At 53.9% G+C, this 22,860-nt stretch overlaps 2 protein-coding genes across 6 annotated transcripts in view; one reads left to right on the forward strand and one right to left on the reverse strand.

The window, feature by feature from the left end:
• Positions 1-15,318: 15,318 nt before the first annotated feature.
• On the reverse strand, positions 15,319-22,171 carry SRXN1 (sulfiredoxin 1). The gene is made up of 2 exons (XM_075563857.1): positions 21,825-22,171; positions 15,319-16,203 (listed from the first exon to the last, which is right to left on the reverse strand). Exons 1-2 carry the CDS (start codon positions 22,032-22,034, stop codon positions 16,000-16,002), a joined length of 414 nt encoding a protein of 137 aa, XP_075419972.1. The 5' UTR covers positions 22,035-22,171; the 3' UTR covers positions 15,319-15,999.
• The window catches only part of FAM110A (family with sequence similarity 110 member A), a 201,848-nt gene continuing 200,599 nt past the window's right edge, over positions 21,612-22,860 (forward strand). For 4 of the 5 annotated variants that reach the window (XR_012787242.1, XR_012787244.1, XR_012787241.1 and 1 more), the window contains exon 1: positions 21,612-22,376. The gene's annotated coding sequence lies outside the window, so the exon portion shown is untranslated. The remainder of the gene's footprint in view (positions 22,377-22,860) is intronic. The other variant, XM_075563852.1, reaches the window with a different exon arrangement.

Below are 22,860 nucleotides of genomic sequence, written 5' to 3' on the forward strand. Positions count from 1 at the left end.
AGGCTGCCGCAGAGATCATCTGAGGACAGTCTTGACTGGATGCAGGGAGCTAGCCTATTTACCTGCCCAAGGTCACGGCCTGGGGAGGGTACAGGGACTGCAGACCTCTGAGTCTGGAGGGCCTGTAGGTCACAGGGCGAGTTACCCATCTCAGAGACCGAGGGTAGACGGTTCCAGGTCAGCCAGCTAATAGCACCACGGGAACAATAAGGTTATCAATGCAGTGGTGCTGGGCCCTGCCCAACCCACATCTTGGCTCCCTCTACCACCCTCCGAGGGGAGTGCTTTCAGTGACACCACCGAGGCACAGAGAGGTTCACTGACTTGCCCAACATCACACAGCCCAGAGGCGGCAGAGCTAGCCCAAAGGTAGTAGGGTGGGGTAGCTCCCAGGCCAGGGCTTCCTCTGGTGATGAGGCTGACAGTTCCTCTCTCCTCATTCCCCTCTCTGCAGGGGTGTGGGGATGTTTGGTGCCCCCGGCAGGGTTGGGAGGTGAGACTTAAGTATAAATAAATAAACAGGGAGCAGATGGTGGGGGTAGGGGTGGGGGTACAGCGCTAGGAGGGGCAGGCCCAGGGCCTCCCACTTCTCCCTGGGAAAACATTGCTGGTCCGGAGCAAATGGATTCCAGACTTGGGGTCCAGACCTGCGCTTTGCTTGCATGGCAGGGGCCTGGCCCAGCCCCTGGGGTACCACAGAGCCTGCAGCCGGGTGTCCTGGGCCCTCCCCCTCCCTCTCCCTCACTGCCCCCTCCTCTGTCTTCCTGCAGGGCCCAGGACAAGCCACTTCACCTCCTGGTTCCTCAGTGTCCTCAGCTGTCACATGCCTAGAAGAAAAAGCAACTGCCACATTACTGCCCAAGAGGGGAGTCCCCTGAGATTGTTCTAGATGGTTCTTGATTGTTCTAGGCAGGCTTCGGGCTTGCAGTGTCACAGAGGAGCTTGGTATGTCGGCCTTCGCTCTAGGACCAGCCCATTCAGCATCCACAGATCCTGTTCAGGCCTCTGGGCTGACCCAGTCCCTTGCTGTCCTCTGAAAACAACCTGGCAGCCATCTGAGAGTGGGTGCACATGTACACATGCATTGTGTGAATGAATGAGTGGATGAATGAATGAATGCAAGGATGAATGAATGGATAGTGGTTGTGGATGGAAGTGAAGACAAGAAATGGCCATGTTTCCCAAACATGGGAACCTGCATTGCTGGACAGCAGAGGCTATGGGTAAAATAGCAACAAGGTGCTAAATAACAATCCATGTACAGCGAGAAGGTCATTTCTTTGTCCGTAGCTCCCAATCCTGTTGACAGGTCAAGGAGAAAATCTCTAAATATACCAGTGACGTCTTTCTAACACTTTAAATAAAACAAAAACAAAAATACCCAGAAGAGAGCTGGTCTGGGGCTCAGGGCGTTGCTGCCACAGCACACAGCTGTAACCTGAGACGAGGGTTCTCTTTCCAGCCAGTTCATCTGGGCCTGTTACCTTTTATTCTTGGTGAGGGATTTGGGTTTTCCATCTAGGTTTCCCCAGTGCTGGAGGGAGTACAAACATTCTGGAGGAGTGCTAGGTAAGTCCTGCTAAAGTGATGGTCCAGGACCAGGGTGTCATGGGTGAAAGGGGTGGGGCTTGACCGCAAAGAGGGCACGTGGAATTTCTGTGTCTTAACTGGGTAGCTGTTAGAGTGGGCGGATTTGTCAAGATGCATCCCATGGCAACCGTACAATTCTGTCAGTAGGTAACTCATATACAATAGAAATGTACACACCCTGCTGATTTAAAAATTCATGTGTTTACATTTACAGCCTTCCCCATACATGGGGTAATGATTGATGTCTCTTTGTCAGGAGCAAAGAAGTATGAAGACACAAGGAAACAGTTAGTTCAACGGACAGAGGGAGCACGTGAACTCCAGCCTCAATGCCTCTGAGACCGAAAGAAGTAGATGGTGCCCGGCTTCCACTGCTGACCACCCTGAAAAGGATCACAGTGGGAAGTCCTGATTCACGTGGGAGAAAAATGTGGAACAAAACTCAGAATCATAAAAAAGATCAGGCTTACTGGTCTGTGAGAGACCTCAAACCGAACCCACCCCTGTGGTTCAACTTTCCACCCGACAAGACAGGTCTCTAAGCTGGGCACTAGTGCCACGGAGCATGCCCTCGGTAGAACAACCGGCCATGTGAGATCGAAGTACAGGTGGGGGGAGACAGAAGTCTTAATGCATGAAGGTTGCCAAGGAGTGGAGGAAGAAAAGCCGGAAAGAGACTTGGGGCTCTCCTCAGAGCTGGGAGAGAGAGAGAGTGAGCCTTCCTCTGGAGCCAGGGCTCTAGACTTCCAGCCACATCAACTGTGAGAAAACAAATGTATGTTTGTCGAAGCAAAGAAAGAACGGGAGAACAAAGGGCAGTCTTTGCCCAGGGATCAAACACAGAGGGCAGAAAGGGGTAGACAAGGAGGCTGAATAGAGCGATGAACGCAGGGGCACAGTGGGACGCGTGGTGTAGGATTGCTGTCAGTGTCGTGAAACAAAACACATAGAGATCATTGAATGGAAAACCAAGGTTTTGTTGTAAACTTTCACCCAAACCACAACAAAAAGTGTAAAAAATGCTTTTCAGCCTTCCATCGAAGATGGAACAACAGTGAGCAACAGAACAGATATCCTAAGAGTGTGGCCCACACTGTGATGCCTGTTGACCACACAGTAAAGTTAGGGGTCCAGGACATTGATAAACAAATGGACAAGTGATGAGAGAGTGAATGGGTCAATGAGCATGTGAATGTATCACACTGGACCCAGCCCTATCATATCAGATGACCCTGATCAGTGTGTGGTCTCTCTCAACTTGCTTAGCTCCTGTGACGGGGAGCCCACCACCTCATGATCACTCTTTCCACTCTGAACACTTGAGTTGGACGATAGATCTTTCCTCATAACATTGATCTGCTTGGACATGCCTTGTCCTCTAGGGCACCGCAGACACATATGTTTCCCCACTGGGGACTCCCTAAAGGGTTCCCCTCAACCTGTTCTTCAGCCCAGATGCTAACTAAGTTTCTTGGTCCACTAAGCCCTGCTTGTGCAGAATTTTCAGCCTGGTGGAGCAGTAGGTGAAAGGACAAGTACACAGACAAAGAAACCAAATCCACATGTGTTCTGAAGGACAGAGTAGAGTAAGAATATGGTGGGAGGTTGGCTAGGTGGCATAGTGCTGGGCAGCAATCAGGGAAAACCCCCCTGAGGAGGTGGTATCTGATCTAAGACCAATAGCATCAGGAGAAGGGGGTTCCAGTTGGGGGAGAGCAAGTGCAAAGGCCCTGCGGTCACACAGTGTGGACCACTGGAAGGCCCCAGCCTGGTGAGAGGGGCATGCTTGGGCGAAGGACAAATTCTTAGATAGGGGTTGGCAAACTTTGAGCCTATCCTGCCCCTCACTACAATTGACAGTTTTTTCTTGGCCCCTAAGTTTATTTTTACAGATGAAATCACCATCACCTGAATCCTTTTCCTTTTTTTTTCCATTTTTACTTCGGAGCCACATGTGCGGACCCGTGGAACTGCACAGGGCAAATTTGCCAACCATTGCCTTAGAGGATTGATGGCAAGAAGCTTGGAACTGTTTCCGGAATTTGATCCGCAAACACTTGAGCAAGGGAGCAACGGGGTACTGACCTCCCTTTTAGTAGGTAAAGGCTCATTTGAGTTCACATTAGCTGAAGGCGCTGCAGGATCGGATAGTTCAGCAGCCGAAGGAAAGGCCTCCAGAGAGGGTCTGCTTGGGGTTAACTCCTGGCTCCGCCTCACATCTGCCGTGTGACTGTGGGCAAGGGACGTGGAGGCTCCTGATCTGCCAAGTCACAGTAAGCCACAGACAGGGCTGCTGTGCCCCCATGACGTTTGTTGGGAGAGCATTTAGAACAGGGCCAGCTTTCTGTTAATTAAATAGAAGGAACAAAGGTGAGGACGCGGAGAGCGATATAATTAGTCCTTCCCCAGCCTCCCAGCTCTGACTCCGGCTGGAGGAATGGTGGCATTGTAGTTACGTGTCATGCTGCAACCAAGGTCAGTGGTTTGAAACTACCAGCTGCTCTGTGGGAGAAAGATGAGGCTTTCTGACAAGAGTTACGATCTCAGAGACTCACAGGGGGCAGTTCTGCCCTGTCTCACAGGGTCCCTATGAGTCTTAATGGATGACCATACATTTTGAGTTTATAGGACCGATAGCAGGACTCTTGCTGGCACTCTAAACCCACCAGCGGCTCTGCGGGCGGGCTAAGAAGAGGCTCTCTGCCCCTGGAATGACTGACAACCTCCCACTCCTGGGCGCAGGTGGCTTGGAGTTGGATTCGCCTCAATGGCAGCGGGCTTGGGTTTGCTTTCAAACAGAGGCACTATGAGTTGGGGTCATCCGGGTGGCACCCAATGATGACAACAGCAGCAGCAGCAATAACCATTCACGTTTGTGTGAAAAACAAAAGTCAATAGGGTTAAAGGCCACCGTGGCCTAAGTGTGAAGGTGGCCCTTGAGGGACGTGTCAGAAATGTGTCTCTGCTAGTACCTCTTCACTGTGCTCCTGAGAAGCCAGGCTCTCTACAGGGGCACCCCCACTCCATGGGCACCCCCTCCCTGCATGCCAGGGCACTGTCCACAGGTGAAGTCTCAGGAAGGGCTAGAGGAAGCCCAAGGCTGGGGCCACTGGGGTCCTGCTACTCTGGGACCTCCTCTTCAAATGACATCTGGATTCTGACCACTGCTCTCCACCCTGCTCCAACCCCCCACTTACCAGGTGGGGCCGGATGGCGGCAGCAGCCCCCTCCCTCCTGCTCTTCCTCCCCCTCACCAGCTTCCTGTTCTTGCTCCACGGAGCCCCCTGAATTAGGTCATGCCCCTCTTCTGCTCAAAGCCTCACAGGGCTCCCAGCCCACTCAGAGGAAAAGCCAAGACCCTCCCCCAAGCCAGCCTGCCCAGCCCCAGCCCTTGTCCCACTCCCATCCAGGCTGCCCAGCCACGTGGTCTCCTTGCTGCCCTTGGATGTTCCCAGGAGGTCTGCCCCTCGGAGCTCACACCGTGCTGTCTCCTCAGCCTGACACACTCTTCCTTGTGCCATCACCCCCCCACCCGCGCTCATCACGCACGTCTATGCCCCCCACCCCAGAGGCCAGCTGTCTTACCCGAACCCTTACTGCCCACCTTGCCTTTCTCGTCCCCCTGTTTCTCTCTGGACACTCACCACGACTGGAGCCTTTAGAGCAGCGGTTCTCAACCTGTGGGCCACGACCCCTTTGGGGGGGGTCAAATGACCTTTCCCAGGGGTTGCCCGATTCATAACAGTAGGAAAATGACAGTGATGAAGTAGCCATGAAAATAATGTTATGGTTGGGGGGGTCACCACCACATGAGGAACTATGTGAAAGGGTCTCGGTCTGAGGAAGGCTTCAACGGCACAGCAGTTTCCACCTGCTTTGTATGTTGAATGACCATCCAGGGAGGTGCAGAAGGGGCAGGGGACAGTGTGTGAGGACCCCACGGTCCCTCTCCTGGTCTGACTTCTCTTTCTTCTTGCTCCCCACCATGGAAGCTAGGTCATAGGCCAGCGAAGCTTGTCCCCCAGGAGAGAGGCTCCCGGCTACAAGGAAGACCGCACTCCTGCTCTGCACCCTTCCACACCTGATGTTCCCAGGAGTCACGGGTGTAGTGGTGAAGAAGTCACAGGGCCTGAGGAGCGTGTCCCCGGGCAGGGTTGGGACCAGCCTCCAGCTTCACTTTCCTCATTGGAAAGAGAGAAGATGTGTTAGTCTGAGTACTTTAGAGAACAAATCCACAGAAACTCACGTATAAAAGAGAGTTTTATATTTAAAGGTTAAGTGCACATCAATAAAACATCCCAACCCTGTGCTGCCCAAACCTACAAGTCCAACATTAACCCATATGTCTGACACCAATCCACAAAGTCTTCCTCCATCTCACGAAACAGATGCAATGATGCTGACTGCAGGAGGAAAGTCGAGTCTGTGAATGTGTAAGCATCTCAGTGCTGGCAGTGGTCTCCACATGGCTGCTCCAGCACCCAGGGCTGCATCGGGGTAGGTCCATGTGGCTTCTCCTCATGGATATCTTGCAGGAAGAGAGCCTGGTCCGACCATCACAAAGCAAGAGACCGGAGAACTAGAAAGAAGAGGCTCACCGATCCATTTATCTTTTCACTCTTCAATTAACCCCACGTGTGTTTATCGGCCAGGTTGGCCCAATAAACTAACTACCCCAGAAGATCATGGAGAGTAGTCGCCCTTGGGGGCCTCTTCTGCTTGCTCCCATTTGATAACACAGAGAGGTAGATGTGCTGTCGGGCCATGCAATTGGAGCCTCGGTGTCCTCCTCTGTCGGATGAAGACAACAGTAGTTCCCCACTCTTAGGCTGGCATCTCTGGGTGACACACATACAGTCGAGCAATTGGCTACTAATGGAAAGGTTGTAGGTTCGAGTGCACACAGAGATTCCACTGAAGAAAGACCTGGTAGTCTATTTCTGAAAGGTCACAGCCACTGCAAACCAGATGCAGCAAATTCTACTCTGACACGGGGTGGCCCTGAGACGGGACTGCCGCCACGGGGACTGAATGGTTCACCTGCTTAGCAGTGCTGGGCAGCAGACAGTAAGAAGTCCAGGCCCAAGTGATCCCCTCCCCAAACCTTCAAACTCACTGCCATTGAGTCGATTCTGACTCATAGTGACTCCATTGGACGGAGTAGTACTGGCCCCTGAGGGCTTCCAGGGTTGTAACTGTTTATAGGAGTAGAGAGCCTCATCTTTCTCCTTTGGAGTGACTGGTGGTTTTGAACCACTGACCTTCTGGTTAGCAGCCCAATGCAGAATTATGACACCACCAGGGCCCAAGAGTGGGTTCCCAAGAGAACCGAGGAGCCTGCTCCCTCCAGTTTCCAAAACGAAATCTTTCCAGGAGCAGTCAGCTACTTCTTTCTATCCCTGAGCGGCTGGTGGGTTTGATCTTCAGACCTTGCAGTTAGCAGCCAGTGCTGAACCCACCACGCAACTTGGGCTCCTTGGCACACTGTCATTCCTTAGGGGCGGTGGTGGGGCTGGCCAGTGGGCTGCTAACACACGGCCTGCTCTGCAGGAGAAAGATGAACTGTCTACCCCTGGAGAGGTTTTGTCTCCGGAAGCCATGTAGGGTCACTGTGAGTCAGAAGGTACCCTAGGCAGTGGTTTCACTCTCATTACTGCTATTGCCCGAGAGGTGAACTTAACTGGGATTGGCCAAGCCAAGACTTAAACCTTGGTCTGTCTGAATCTAAGGGGCTCCCCGCTTTCAGTCGCACCCCACCCCCCACTCCACACCCCGCCAACAAACTGGAGTTCCAAGAGTGAGCGCCTCGAGGTGCAGGTGCCAGCACCTGCCTGGCACCTGGGCCGCCCCGCCTATTAGCGCCCCTGGCCTCTGGCGCTTGGTGAAGCGACAGGTGGGCGGCCCGCCTGGCCTCCGGCTGGGGCGCCACTCCCTCCTGAAGCCCGGGGTGGGGGGCCACGTGGACCCCCCGGGGGAGGCGCGCGGCTCTCCGGCTCTGGAAGGAGCCGCGGCCTGGAAGACATTACACGGCTGTCGGACCGGGGGCGTCGCTTGGAGTTCCGGAGGGGGGTCGCGGCGGCGGCCGCGCCGGGTGAGGGGACGGCCGGGCCACAAAGCGCGCTTTGTTCTGCGCTCCCCCCGGGAGCTGGAACCAATGGATTGGCGGCAGCTGAGGTCATCTGTCAGGCAGCGCCGGGGGTCAGGCCGCGGGAAGGAGCCGCGGGGGAGGGCGGGGGGGTGGGGGTGCGCAGCCGGCTGCTCGCTGGGGTCTCAGCTCGCTTCCGGCCTCCGTTTACCGGCCTGCCCCGCGGGGAAGGTCATTTCTACCTGCCCACGTCTTGGGGCTGGCTCGGGAATCGAGGATGGAAGCGACGAAGGGAGGATGGCGACGATGATGATGATCTCCTCCCCATAGTGCGCATTCCCCACCTCTCCATCAACCGAAGTGCCGGAGCCAAGACTCGAACCTCCCACGCCACATGTGAGCGGACGTCGTTTGTCTCCCAGCACGGGATCCGGCGAGGCAGGTGGAGGCCACACTTCCACCCCAACCTCTACAGATAGGGACTGTTTGCTTCAAGTGGGGGAGGAGGGTTACCCAATAAAATAAGAAGAGCCTTGGTTTTGCTAGCTTTCAAAACCAAGAACAGCCTGGAGTTGATGCCGACTCAAAGCGACTGTGTAGGACAGGGTGAGCTGCTCCCGTGGGTTTCCGTATCTCAGTAAGGGTATGGAAAACCCATCTTTCGCACAGGGAGTGGGGGGTGGTTTCGAACTGCCGACCATGCAGTCAGCAGCCCAATGCGAAAGTACCGTGCCCACCAGGCCTCTTTTTGCTTACTTAATGTGGTGAAAAACGTGAAACGGTTCACTGCACATTAGTAAGCAAGCACAAGCACGCTGTGCTTACTTTGCTTATTGGGTAGTCTGACCCGTCTCCAACAATCGCAGGTCCCTCCCCAGAGAAGAGCGGTCAGGAAAACTCCCCCACCGATGTGTCTTCCTTGGGGGGTCGATGAGCCCTGCCCTTTGAACTCAACTTTCCCATCGGGAAAATGGGGAGAAAACTGGCTGCCAGCTCATGGGGGGGGGGGGGAGAGGGGAGAGCAGGCAGCAGAATCAATGACAACCACCCACCACGTGTGCCTGGGACCCGCCCGTAGGTGCTCACTTTCTCATCTGGCTAGACCCCCAGTGGTCCCATCAGGGGGGGGAAAATATAGAGATCAAGAGTGGCCCATGACGCCCACACGCTTTCACGCCTTTATGGATGGGCTAGCTTGCCGAGCTTTTGTTCAGAAACTCGTTCCTCAAGTATTTTGCAGACCCACAATATACGAAAGACCCCGCAGAGAACCCCGCAGGATTCTGGAGCCCACAGAGCCTCCTGCTGGAGATGGAGAAGGCCCGTGGGGAATGAGAAAGGAGGGTGCAGCGCTGGCGGTGGGTCACGTGAGGAAGGAAGGAAAGGAGGGGGGGCAGGTGATTAGAAGAGTAGGGAGTCTACCCCCAGAAGAGGGAGCAGTAGTCGGGTGTGCAGGCTGTATAAGGCTGACAATGGCTGATGTACTCCTCCAAATCCCATCAACCCGGGATTGCTACTTCATGGGCCAAAGACAAAGCGAAAACTCCGAACAACGAAGCAAGCAAGCAGCAAAGACAGAAACAGACTGTAGATGTGAGTCGGTTATGGTATCTTGAGACTAGTGGGCTCTCCATGAAGTCACATGTAGATCTTCATAAGGGCCAAGCAGTTTGACACACACAGAAGAGGTGGAAGCAATGAGATGTAGAGACTGGAGTGGTGGGGCCACAAGTCCAGGGAGGCTGGCAGGCACCGGAAGGAGGATGGGCTCTTCCCTCGAGCCTCCAGAGGTGCCAGATTTCAGCTTGATTTCAGCTTAGTCACACTGATGTCAGAGAATCAACACCTTGATTTCAACTTAGTCACACTGGTGTCAGAGAATAGAAGAGAGAAGCAATTCTATTGTGAGCCGCCAAGTTGTAGCAATTGGTTATAGCACCCACAGCAAACTATATTTGCCCGGGGCCTGCAGTGAGTGGCTGAAGTGGGGAGTGAGTGCCCTGTCACTGGAGGTGTGTAAGCATGGCAGGCCAGCATTACAGATAAACCTGAAGGAGAACTTACTTTCTTCCCCTAGGGTCTTTTCTCCACCTTCGAGGCTCGCCCCCCAGGCCCACCAAGGTGCTCAGCCCGAACCTTGGAGTCCATCTGCACCCATTTTCTCGAACCCACATCTGTTCACCAGAGCCCTGCCACTCCTCTGGCGAGGTCCAACAGACGGCTCATCTGTCCACCCATCTGTAGCCCTTTCCCAGCATTTAGGCTTCTCTCTCACTCTGTGAGGTCGGTCATGATGGTAACTCTCCTTTTGTATGATTTCAACGAAGCACTTAGCATCCTGCTCCAAATGGAATCCACGCATCAGCCAGCGGACTGGGCAGCTGGTTCAGCAGAGGAATTGGAGCCCTGGCATCTTGCATGAGGCCATGCTCTGAGGAAGGGACAGAGACTAGAGTGCCCCTGTTTGGCAGTTATGTAATGTCCTGTCAACTTGCAAAGGGGTGGAGTCTAGCCTGTCAATCAGATCGCAGCTTGATGACCTCATTTGGAGGAGCCACGGAGATAAATAGCTCATTGGGGGCCAGATACACGGACACACTCTGCTTTGTTTTCTTGTGGACAAGACACATGGAGCTACACCAGAGCCCTGGAGCTGGAAGAGCCACATGGAGACCCCTGCCAGTGCCAAGATGCTTCCACTGCCACTGGATCCACAAGACTTTCCACCCACTGGCCTGTGACCTTCCTGCATTCCCTGTCATTGCATGTATTGCGTGAGTCTGAAGAGGAATTTATAGATTGTTATGGGACATATGGGCTAATATTGGATGTTTTCTTAATGTACAATTGCTCTTTGATATAAAGTTTTCTCTTAGACACATATGAGTCTCCAGTTTATGCAGACTAACAAACTCCCTCCCTGGGCACAAGGAGAGGGAGTTGCCAGGTTTGCCCACTGGTGGGAGACCGATGACCTTTGACTGGGAGCTCAGAGCCAAGGGGAGGAGGGAGAGAGGGAGGGAGGGGGAGGGAGAAGGAGAGAGATAGAAATGGATAGAGAGATCTTGAATGCTTTCTCCTATGCGCACGCATCAAGGTGGATGCCTTTCAGTCCCTCCCAGCAGAGTCAGGACCTCTCTTGGGCCCCTGTCAGCCCGGGATGCAGGCTGGGCCCATCCTTTGCTAAGGCTGACAGGTGCGCTGCCCAGACGTCAAGTCCAGAGATTCCTTAAGGCCGCCCTTGAAGCTCCCTGGCCTAGCGTTAGGCAAGACTGAAGCTAGCTAGCTAGATGTAATTGTTTCGTTATCCCCACCTCCTCCAGCCTGTGGTCAGAGTCTGAATATTTTCCTCTACTCTCCCACAAAATTATAACCCATTTGGGGGCCAATTCCCTTTGGACGTTTATCCCCGCGAAGCCGGGCAGGGAAGGGAGGAAGTCCTAGCTGGAGCCAGCTAATCTCCTTTTGCCGCTTTTGCATCTCAACTGGTTGTGATTATTGCGTGCGCCCAAGGTGAGCTCGCCTTCCTTCCCCGAATCTAATATTTGGGGACTCGTCCGGGATTGGGGATTGAGAGCACGGGGCCTGCCGCGGACGCACTGACCGACCTTGCGGTAGGAGGTTTTTTTGGTTTTCTTTTCTAAAATTCTGTCCGGACATGTCTATGGGTGACGCCGTTAATTGGGACCAGAATACGGCCGAGGCGGAAGGGCCAGAGTGGTCACTGGTTGGGTTCAGTGTGGGCGATGTCCTGCTCCCCTGGTAAGTTCCCCTTAGAGTCCCGGACCTTATCGCGATTCAGCACTTTTTGCCGGAAGCCATGTGGAGACCCCACCATTCTTGAGATGGGTTCTCCTCCGCTGACTTGGCTGTTGCCCTCCTTTGGGTTTCCTTTGGTCTCTTTTGTGAGATGGTGGAAGATTGGTGGATTGTTGGTGCACATAGTATAATGTTGGAGCTGTGAGCTTTGGCAGCTCCGGGAAGGGAGGTTTTCTTGATGCGCACTGAACATTTAATTAAAATTCTCTTCATACATGAAAAAAAGAACCAATTCATTCATTCGTTCATTCATGCATTCATTCACTTACTCATTCGTTCATTCATCCTCTCCACCTAGGCCATAGCATTCCTATCAGGCTTCTAAACATTGGATGCAAGGTCCTCTGAGGGGGCAGATCTTTGTGGTCAAGGCCTAAATCATTCCTGTCCCACCCCCCAAACAAACAAACAATAAGGAAGGAGTGTCGCTTTCCACACTGGGCTAGAGTGGGGCACTTGGTAGCATCACATTGGAGAGCTGTTTGGCAGTATCGTAGCAATGACCAGGCAGTCACACTCCATGGTGACAGCTGACTGCGCAGTGAGTGTGACGGTTGGACTTTATGTTAACTTGAGTGGACCAGGCTCCTCCCATGATATGCTTCAACTCCATGATGGGATCTTCTGTGAAGCAGGGTAGAGTACCCCCTCCTTCATCTCCCCCTAGCCTGGATCCGATTGAGGAAGGGCTCATTCTGTGTTCTAGTCTTGATATAGACTGCCAATGTGTGGAAGCTAGCTGGATTCTGCTGCCGAATCCAGATCCCTCCTCTGGTTCATTGACCTTCTCATCCATGGCATGTTGATCCCAGGAGCCATCAGCAGACTGCCGACCTCAGATTCATTCAGCTCGGCATCCAGCAGTCTGTGGTCCTCCCATTTATCTGCCCCTGCAGCTACACAAATCAGGAGAAGCCTCCAGCTGGTGGGGAGACTTCCCATGGACGTGATATGGACTGGAAGTACCCACTTCTACAACCATATCTCGATCTAAATCGTTCTACAGACATACACATGTGAGCGTCCTTGGGTTTGCCTCTTTAGGCTGCCAAGGGCAGTCACACACAGGAGCGAATAACCATCAGCCTCCAAATGTCCCTTAATAGAGAGCGATGATTAAATGCTTACCCTCCTACTGCCCAATGCCAGGGCAACAATGAAAAAAGAATGGGAGAGGCTGATGGGGGAACTTACTCATTCAGTAAGTCATGACTGAACGCCTGTCTGGCCCCGTTCTGGGCCCCGGGCTTACTGCAGTAAACAGGGCAGATTAGCCGAGGCCTGAAGGACTGAGCCACTTGAGCGGGCAAGAGGGCCACCAGCCAGCATGGAAGGTGATTTCAGAGTGAGAGAGAGCATGAGGAAAAGACAAGGTCATGATGATGGGGGCAGAGGTGGCAGACACTGTGGCCCCAAAGGCCCCTCTGAGGAGGTGACACGTGAACCAGGACCGAGTGGCACTAATGAGGTTGGTGGCCAGGAGGTTCCTGCTCAGGGAGAAAAATCCATCTACAAAATCAAGTGAAAAAGGCAAACGTTCTCTCCTCTCTCTCTCTCTCACACCACAAGATTCAAGAAACATCTCATGGGTGCATGCCAAATCTGTGCAGGGGGCTGCCCTGGGCACGGGGCGGGCAAAGGGCACACGTGAGACTGAAACTCAAAGCGGGCTGCAGCTTGCCTCGCCTGTAATATTTTGTTAACTGTTTAATTATTTGGTATTTAAATGCCTAAAAGAATATATTCACATGTAAATAGTGAACCAAAATTTTTGTTGCTGTTTTTAAACCTACTTTGGTGAAGGAGGGTGCTCCAGGCAGGACCAAGGGGCCCCCTCCCACTGACTTTTCACTTCTGACCCAGGGTCCTGCAATAGGAGTTGTTTGGGGCACCCAGGGGCTCTGGGAAGCCCCGAGCAGAACAGGAGGCCTCCTGGAGGACGGGGACCTGCTGGTCATGAGCCCCGAGAGCCGCTGGTCCAGGGCTTGGGGTGGGGGGTAGTGCTTACGCACTGAGCTGAGATCGGTGGTTGGGTGGTGAATGTGCTCCCGCCAGGGGTGTCATTGTCGCCCCATCACAACACCTCCAGGCAAGTGGCTTCGTGTGGACCATGCAGCAACACACACTGTGGTGTTGGTTTCAGAGTTGCTGACTGTCAGATTTGCTGGTGCTTCGAGACAGTATTGTGGTAAATCGTATTTGGGAGGAGGCCAGAGTGGTTGGGAGTTGAGCTGACAACTACAAGGTCAGCAGTTCAAGACCACCAGCTCCTCCTCAGGAGAAAGAGGAAGCTCTCTACTCCCGTAAAGAGTGACCGTCTCAGAAGCCCACAGGGGCAGTTCTATCCCGTCCTGTTTGGTTGCTATGAGATGGAATTGACTCAATGGCTGTTAATTTGGTTTTCATCTGAGACTGGTGGAGCTGCCCCCCTCTCCCCACCTAGACAAAGGACAAAGAAGACAGGGCTGGAGAAGCCATGGTGTGTACGAGGCCGATGGGTCATGACTTGGTGCTCCAGATTCCTGACCAGGCCTCCTCCCCATGTCTGACCTGGAGGGACTTTTCTCAGCAAGGCCCCTTCATCTGCAGACACCTCCCCACAGTAATTAACTGCGCCGCAGGTCAGAGATACTGCTCTGCCTGCAGGAAAGCACTGCTACCCGCTGGTGAAAACGGAAACTGCAGCTCCCATCTTGCTTAAAAGTACCGATCTCTCCCACTCGGAAGTCTGTTTGGTCCTGTCTCCCAGCGTCCAGTGAGACCACACCATCGCCCCAGCACTGTGTTTGGGTCTTACCTGCAATGAAGGAAAAGCGCTTCAGCAGGGGGTGACCTCCCATGCTGCCATCCCAGCGGCAGCGGTGCAGGAGCTGATGGCATTTAGTAAAGGCAGTTTTCATGTCCACGGCCCTGACTACTGGACAGGGTGGCCAAAAGCGGCCTCAGAAAAGTAAGTGTTCATCTAGGGTCACCCACAGTGAATACAAAGCCGGAGTCCAAACCCAAAGGTGTTTCCCTCCATTCAGGAAGGGAATGAATGTCTGAAATGTCTGAAATGAATGGATAGAGCCTCTGCTTGCAGTCTCAGCGACAGCATCACCTGCTGGACCTTGGAAATGGACCTGCTTGGCCCCTACCAAAGCAGGCACTCACCACAGGTGGCCAGCAACCTGCAGCTTAACAAGTCACCTCCCACCCCCTTACCAATGTTGCTAGGTTAGAGCTAAAGCAGTGCTTTGCAAAGTGGGAGATACCGCCCCCCCTAGAGGACACTCGGGGATCCGCAGCAACCAAACCAAACTGACAACCATCTGTGGATGCCGACTGTCAGGAACCTCATAGCGCAGGTTAAAACCGTCCTGGGGAATTTCCAAGACTATGTTTTCCCTGGAGTACCAGCTCTGTAGGGCAGCTGCAGAAGCAGATAGCTACACTTTATTTATCCTGAACTAGGGGCTATAGTGGAGCCCTGGCAGTATAGTGGTTACACACTGGGCAAGGTCAATAGATCAAAACCACCAGCCACCCCCAAGGGAGAAAGATGAGGCTTTCTACTCCTGTAAAGAGTTATAGTCTCAGAAACGCACAGGGGCAGCTCCACCCTTTCCCAGAGGGCCACTAGGAGTCGGAGTCGACTCAATAGCAGTGAGTTTGGAGTTTGGGTTTATGATGGCCTATAGCGCAAACGTTTTTAATTGTGTGTGGGTATGGGGTGGTGGGGAGGGTGGTTGGTGGTACTGAGTCATTTTTTCTCCTGAAAAGAGGGCAGTAGGCTGAATCCATGTGGGGACTCGTGATCTCAAGCAATTGCTGCACCCCTCCCCTTTAATGAAATAAATGTTTATTTTTGAATAATTTGAGATTTACAGAAAAAAAGTTGCAAAGACGGTGCAGAGTCCTGGGATGCCCTGCCCCCAGTCTATTAACATCTGACATGAGCACCGTCCATCTGTGAAAACCCACAGGCCGATGCTGGGTAGTTCGTTGCTGGCGAGCTGGCTCCTGCTCATGGCCAATGAAGCAGTCAGTGCCCGAGCCTGCACCATGGCTGCCATTCGTCCATCACTCACGAGTTCAAAGCCAGACCTTATATATTAACGTCCTGTCTGGTTCTAAGATTTAATCTAGGGAGGCACCTGGCACTCAGGACTGCATCTCTTTTAAAGTCCGTTGGTCACTCTGTCACCATTCCCTGGGGCACAGAATGGGTGGAGGAGCCAAGGGCAGGGAACAAAGCTGGGAGACCAAGGCTGGCCTCAGCCCGCACCCTTCCTCTCATTCTCCTGACCTCCATGCACTGCCCACTCCTGTCCACTGCAGGTCGACAAGGTACGATGCCTTGGTTGGAGCAGGTGCAGCCCTCGGGGAATCCTGTCCCTTGCCCTGTCACCTCTCCTCCAAGACCTGGAGAGCCAGGGCATTGTCTTGGTGCATGACCTAGCCAGTTGGAAGCCAGGTGTGTCTTCTGGGTTCTTGGGGGCTTGGGCAGGGGGTCATGGAGGCTGCTACTGCAGGTCCGGGGTGGAAGCGCCTAGGTACACTCTCAGGTCGGAGAGGGTGGACTGGACCAGCTTGGCAGGGATGGTCTCTCGCTGCAGCTGACGGTAGGCGGCATAGCGGTGGCAACCCCCGAAGGAGTAGAAGTAGTCACCACCCTGAGCCCCTTTGATCCAGAGGACGTCGATGGGGGGCACGCTGTTGGGGTCCTCCTGGGAACAGGAGGCACAGAGTGAATGAGTTTGGCATAACACTGAAAGTTTGCAAAACCGACTGTGTCAACATGTGCTGAGCTCTCCCATGGGAGCCTACCAGTGCATTTTCAGGAATTTTGCGGGCTGGTTGCTATTACCTTGGTATCTTAAAAAGCAACCACGTGAGAGGATTTACACCAGGGGACATTTGGCAGATGCTACAAATCAGGGTTCTTCTCACGCTGTTCTTTTTTTATATATTCTTTTATGAAAAATAATTTTATTAGAGGCTCGTACAACTCTTTTTTTGGTGTCTCTTCTTTCTTTTTTTTAAAAACATTTTATTAGGGGCTCATATAACTCTTATCACAATCCATACATATACATACATCAATTGTATAAAGCACATCTGTACATTCTTTGCCCTAATCATTTTCTTTTTTTTACATTTTATTAGGGGCTCATACAACTCTTATCACAATCTACACATATACATATATCAATTGTATAAAGCACATCTGTACATTCTTTGCCCTAATCACTCTCAAAGCATTTGCTCTCCACTTAAACCCTCTGCATCAGGTTCTCTTTTTCCCCCCTCCCTCCCCACTCTCCTCTCCCTCATGAGCCCTTGATAATTCACAGATTGTTATTTTGTCATGTCTTGCCCTATCCGGAGTCTCCCTTCCCCCCCTTCTCTGCCGTCCATCTCCCAGGGAGGAGGTCACATGTGGATCCTTGTAATCAGTTCCCCCTTTTCAACCCACTCACCCTCCACTCTCCCAGCATCGCCCCTCACACCCCTGGTCCTGAAGGTATCATCCACCCTGGATTCCCTGTGCCTCCAGCCCTCATATGTACCAGTGTACATCCTTTGCCCTATCCAGTCCTGCAAGGTAGAGTTCGGATCATGGTAGTTGGGGGGAGGAAGCATCCAGGATCTGGGGGAAAGCTGTGTTCTTCATCGGTACTACATCTCACCCTGACTGACCCATCTCCTCTCCTAAACCCCTCTATGAGGGGATCTCCAGAGGTCGACACTTGGGCCTCGGGTCTCCACTCTGCACTTCCCCCTTCATTCACTATGGTACACACACACACACACACACACACACACACACACACACACATTCTTTTTTTTTTTTGCATGATGCCTTATACCTGGTCCCTTTGGCACCTCGTGGTCACACATGTTGGTGTGTTCTTCCATGTGGGCTTTGTTGCTTCTCAGCTAGATGCCTGCTTGTTTATCTTCAAGCCTTTAAGACCCCAGTCACTATCTCTTTTGATAGCCGGGCACCATCAGCTTTCTTCACCACATTTACTTGTTCACCCGCTTTGGCTTCAGCAGTTGTGTCGGGAGACTCACGCTGTTCTTAAAACACTTACCAGAAAGACATCTCTCATACTATATAGCTGGCATTGTTCTGGGAAGAGGGCATGCCAAAAACGACATGGGCAGAACCACTACCTTCGTGGGGCCTGCCGTCCAGCGGGCAGAAGGAAGAAAGACGTGACTGTGAGAGAGCCAGTAACCCAGCTTGACACAGTGGGGATGGGCCACAGGGCCTCTCTGAGGCGTCCTGACTGATGAGAAGTCAGCTTGGGAGGACAGAGTTAGAACAACTTATGGTCAAAGCCGGTAGCCTGGGCTCAAATTTCAGCTCTGCTCCTCACCACCTGTGTGCCCTTAGCCAAGGACCCTCCTTGTGCCACAGCTGCCCCGTCTCTCCACAAGGGATGGAGATGACAGAATAGACATGCCTCAGAGAGTGCTGGGCTAAATGAATTATGATGCATACAGTGCTTCATATGCTCGGTAGTATCTGAGGGAAGAGCATGCCAGGCAGAGGGACCAATGCCTCAGTCTCTCAGTGCTGCTACAAGACAAATGTCACAAGTGGGAGGCTTTCAACAACAGACACTGCTTTTCCCTCGCCTAGGAGGTTGATGCAGTAAGCCCTGGTGGCATAGTGGTTACACACTGGGCTTCGGCAATCCGCATGGTTGGTAGTTCAAAACCACCAGCTGCTTCATGGGAGAGAGATGGGGCTTTCAACTCCTGTAAACAGATAGAGTCTCGGAAACTCACAGGGGAGGACAATAGGGTTGGTGTGAGTCAGCATTACATTGATGGCAGGGAGTTTTGTTTTTTTTTTAAAGGAAGTTAGAAATCCAAGTTCAGGGTCCTGGCTGAGGGGAACATTCTGTTTGTGGGGACAATCCTTTCTTCTTGGCGTTCCTGGGTCCCCACAGGCTACTTTCTATCTCAAGAGTGATTGGCTTAAGAAATACTCTATAACTGATATCCCAAGCCCACACCAAACCCAGGGTTGGTTCCAATCCATGGTGACCCAAATCTAGGCGTTCTGAGCCTATAAATCTTCATGGGAGCAGTCAGCCTCGTCTTTCTCCAGCAGAGTGGCTGGTGAGTTTGAACCCCCAACCTTATGGTTATCAGCCTAACCCACAGTGCCAGCAGGGCTCCTTTACACAGATACCACCATATTCATGTAACAAAGAAGAGGGCCCCTGTCCCAGATGGGATTAGGGCCACACATACACAGGAGAGGATGGATGACACACGATTCCGTGGCCACACAATTCAAACCAAAACAACTAACAAGTGCAAAGGGCCTGAGGTCCAGACAGGCTCACTGAATTGGAGATGCAGCGAGGAGCCGGGGGCCTGGAGTGGACTCTCAGGAGTCAAAGAAGAAGAAGCCCAAAGCCAAACTCAATGACGAAAGGTCAATCCTGACTCATATTGATCACATAGGACAGGGTACAACTGTCCCTTGGGGCTTCCAAGACTGTAACTTTTTTACAGAAGTAGAAAGCCTCATTTTTCTCCTGTGGAGCGGCTGGTGGTTTCAAACTGCTGACCTTGTGGTTAGCAGCCCAATGCATCACCATGATGCCACCATGAGCCACTTCTTAAGAATAGGAGAAGTGGTCAGAAAGGTCTGGAGGGGCCACCCTAGGTGATGGGGATTCTTTTGCTAAGAGTGGTGGGCAGGCCCCAGAGAGTCTCAAGTAGGGAAGCTTGTCATGCTGTGGTGCACGGTGTAAAGTGTCGCCCTGGAGCGGACCAGGGCAGAAGCACGGGGGCGAAGGCTCTGCAGGCGTCCAGCCTGGATGAGGGTGTGGTGGGGCCAGGGAGAGGCAGACAGGGATAGGGAATCCTTAGGGGGCAGATCTGAGAGGTCTTGCATGAGTTGACTTCCTGTCAGGGAGGGGGCTGGGCAGCTGATGGAGAGTGAGTTGTCCTCAGATGAGTGCGTAGGTAGTCTGGGGTGGTGTGTGTGCGTGCATGGTACATGCAGAGCATACAGAGCTCAGCAGGGAGGTCACACTAACTGGGAAAGGCCACGGATCCTTTTTTTTCTGTCTTTTTGACGCTTTGACAGATTTGTTTATCTTTCTTCTCTGAGTGCTTTACAAGTAGCCCAGCCTGGTGGTTCCGAGTTGGGGCTCTGGAACCTGGCAAATGGAGTTGGATTCTCCGCAGATCTGAGCCGATGGAACCTTAAGAAAGTGACTTGTCTCTCGCAGCAGCGTTTGCCTTTGTCAATCAAATAGGAATAAGATATCTCATAGGGCTGTTGATAGACTATGCAAGGCCCGTAGTGGTACACTAGAGGGGGTGGGGATAAAGCTGTCACCTTGGGGTCCTCTTCAGTGCCAGCCTGGGCCTGTGCAAGGTGCTGGGGACACGGTGTGGGTAGGGAGAATAATAGTCCCACAGGCATCTCCGTCCTAAGCCTGGGGATTGATGAATACAGGACCTTATGAGGCAAAAGGTAGGTTGTAGATGTGATCAGGGATGCATGAAAGGGGGAGATGATCTTGGATGATCTGGGTGGGCCCAGTGCAATCCCTAGGGCCCTTAAAACCAGAGGCAGGCAGAGGAGGAGGTGAGGGTGATGGGCAACTGAGAGGGACGGAGCCGCTGCTGCTGGCTTTGAAGATGAGGATGGGCCACCAGGGAAGGGGTGTAGCAGGTCCCCAGAAGCAGGAAAGGCGAGGAAACAGATTCTCCCCTAGAGCAGAGAGCAAGGCACGCAGCTCCGGACAACTAGCTCATTAGCTGTAGGCCTGCTCTGGGCTTCTGAACCTCACCACTGTAGGAAAGCAAGCCTGTGTTGTACGCCACTCGGCATGTTGCAGCAGCCACAGGAGACTAATACAGATGGTAAACCAAGACAGGCCTGGTGCCCGCCCTCACAGTTCTCAAGTGGAAGGTGTCTAAACTGCCCATCAAGACCCAGTGCGGTCAGAGCTATGCTGGTGGCAGGCAGGTGAGTGGGCGTGGGGCACAGAGTCCACACGGGAAGGAGGCTTCTACTCAGTAGGTGGCAGGGAAGACACTGGCATTGAGATAGAAGTCCGAGAAGGGAAGAAGAGAGGGCCATGCACGGTGGGAGAGAGGGTGCCTGGCCAGACCCATCCCTTCCCCTCAGCCACAAATAGCCAGGCCCTGCCTGAGAGGTGGGGGATCCGGGCAATAAAAGGCACAAAGTGTCTCAGGCAGACATGCGTGCTTGCAGTTAGGATCTGGATGGATGAAACAAGGGCACTGGGGACTTCTGGGGCTCTGGTTCCCCGGGGGGATCCCCCAACCCCAACCCATCTCTTGCTCTGGTATCAACCCTAACTCTAGTAGCCCTGTAGGACAGAGCAGAACTGACCCATCCAGTCTCCAAGGCTGTCATGGTTGGGTCTGAATCGCTGGCCTTTTGGTTTGAGACCAGGCCCTTTAACCACTGTGCCACCAAGGCTGCTTCCAAAAGGAGCCCAACCCAACCAAACTCACTGCCATCGAGTGGATGCTGACTCACAGACACCCTATGGGGCAGGACAGAACCACCGCACGGGTTTCTGAGACTGTCACTCTTGACATGGCTTTCTGTTTCCGGGCAGTTCAGGGTTTTGAACAGCTGATCTGGAGGTTAACAGCCCACCAGGACCCCTTCCTGGAGGATAGCCTGTAGGGATGCTAGGGCTGACCAGCCTGGAGGTTGGCTAGGGAGGGGTCCAGGGGGCCCTAAACCCGGCTGACAGCCCCTTTCCCCCTCAAGGTTCCTGCCAGGCATTCCTGAACACTGCTTCTCAGGGAAACGCAGCCCCTTCTCTGGGCACCAGTTCCAGGTTAGACAAGGCCCTTTCAGCAGACACAGCATGCCTAGTCCCACTACCACTGGGTGTCACCCACAGAAAGTGACCTTAGGGGCGGTGGTCATGCGCAGGGCACTGGGGCCGGGCTGCCTGCTGTGAGTGCTGGCCCTGCCACTTGGTAAATGTGAGCCTGAGCAGGCTGGTTAGTCTCCCACATGGGCACTTGCTCCTCTGTAGAAGGGGCAGGAGGTGTGTCGACCTCATAAGGTTGTAATGAGGAAGCTACAGTCCTATTAAAGCTCCGGGGCGCCACTGCCAGGGCGACTTTGGGGAGAGTTGGTTGTCAGCATTTTAATAATCGCCCTCACTTCCTGCCTGGCTCAGATGAAAGGACAGAGGCCCATTGAGGCCCAGACACTTGCTCAAGGTCACACATCAAAGGCTGAACTCCGGCAGGACCTAGAAACAGACCTAGATTCCGCTTGGCGCGACCCCTGTCCCGGCCTCCCTGGGGGCCTTACCTGAATCGTGTCCACCAGGCTCTGCACCTTGGCCGGGTCCAGCACCGACGGCAGCGGCCGGATGAGCACGTTCAGCGGGACGTTGTGCACGGCGGTGATGCAGCCCGAGTGAATGCTGCCGCCCTGCGCGCCGCCGCCGCCCCCGGAGCCCTCGGGCGCCCCCCGGCCCGCGCCCGCCCTGCCCAGCGCCCCTCCAGCCCGCAGTCCCATCGCGCTACCGCAGCTGCCGCGGACGCACCGCCTCCCCGGGGCTGGCTTTAACCCCGGCGGGCCGTACCACTCGGCGCGGGCAGCGGGGGTTTCAGTTCCAGGCTGGCCCCAGAGCGGCCTTCGCCCCACCCCGCAGTGGCCCGACCTCTCCCATGCCGCTCCCCACTGGGTACCCTCCGCGCTCCGCGGGCGCCCACAGACCCACCTCTCCGCCGGAGGCCGCCTGGCCGGCCGCTGCCCAGCCTCCTCATGGCCCGGGGTGGACGCGCCCGGGCGGGTTGACTCTGGGTGAATCTGCAGGTCTTGGGGCGGCAGAAGGAGTGCGGGTGACGCACGTCGGTGGTGAGTCCGGCCCGCGGGGGCGGGGTGGTGGTGGGGGCGGCCCGCGGCAGGACCTGCTGAGCAGGCATGAGTCAGCAAACTGGTAAAGCCGGACCGCCCATCGTGAAGCCGGAGCGCGGATATGTATATGTACCATCGAGGCAACCATACTGCCCGTGTCCGTTCTCAGCAGTTTGCACATCCCCATGGATTTATTAGAACCGCAGGACAACCCTGCCAGGCAGGCATGCTTAGGATTCCCGTTTTATAGACCAGGGAACTGAGGCACAGGGAGGGTAAGAGACTTGCCCCAGCTCACACAGCTTGTTAAGTGGCTAAGCCAGGGTCCCTTTCCAAGCAGCCTCTTTGGGTAACAGAGTCACAGTAATAAGAAGCCTCTTGTGTTGCCCTGGCTCTGTGTGGACACCGCTCTTCCCCCACTCCACCTCCACCCCCACGGGCTCCTGATAGCCTCGAACCTAGGTTTGGAGAGGCGCGGCCATCT

The sequence above is a fragment of the Tenrec ecaudatus genome, chromosome 12 (assembly GCF_050624435.1).
Source record: "Tenrec ecaudatus isolate mTenEca1 chromosome 12, mTenEca1.hap1, whole genome shotgun sequence".
Taxonomy (NCBI): Eukaryota; Metazoa; Chordata; class Mammalia; order Afrosoricida; family Tenrecidae; genus Tenrec; species Tenrec ecaudatus.

Excerpts from the sequence above, each read along its gene's own strand:
- SRXN1 (XM_075563857.1), bottom strand. The coding sequence starts at position 22,034 with ATGGGACTGCGGGCTGGAGGGGCGCTGGGCAGGGCGGGCGCGGGCCGG. Across the intron at positions 16,204-21,824 it reads GCCTGGTGGACACGATTCAG|GAGGACCCCAACAGCGTGCC; the intron begins GTAAGGCCCCCA and ends TCCTGTTCCCAG.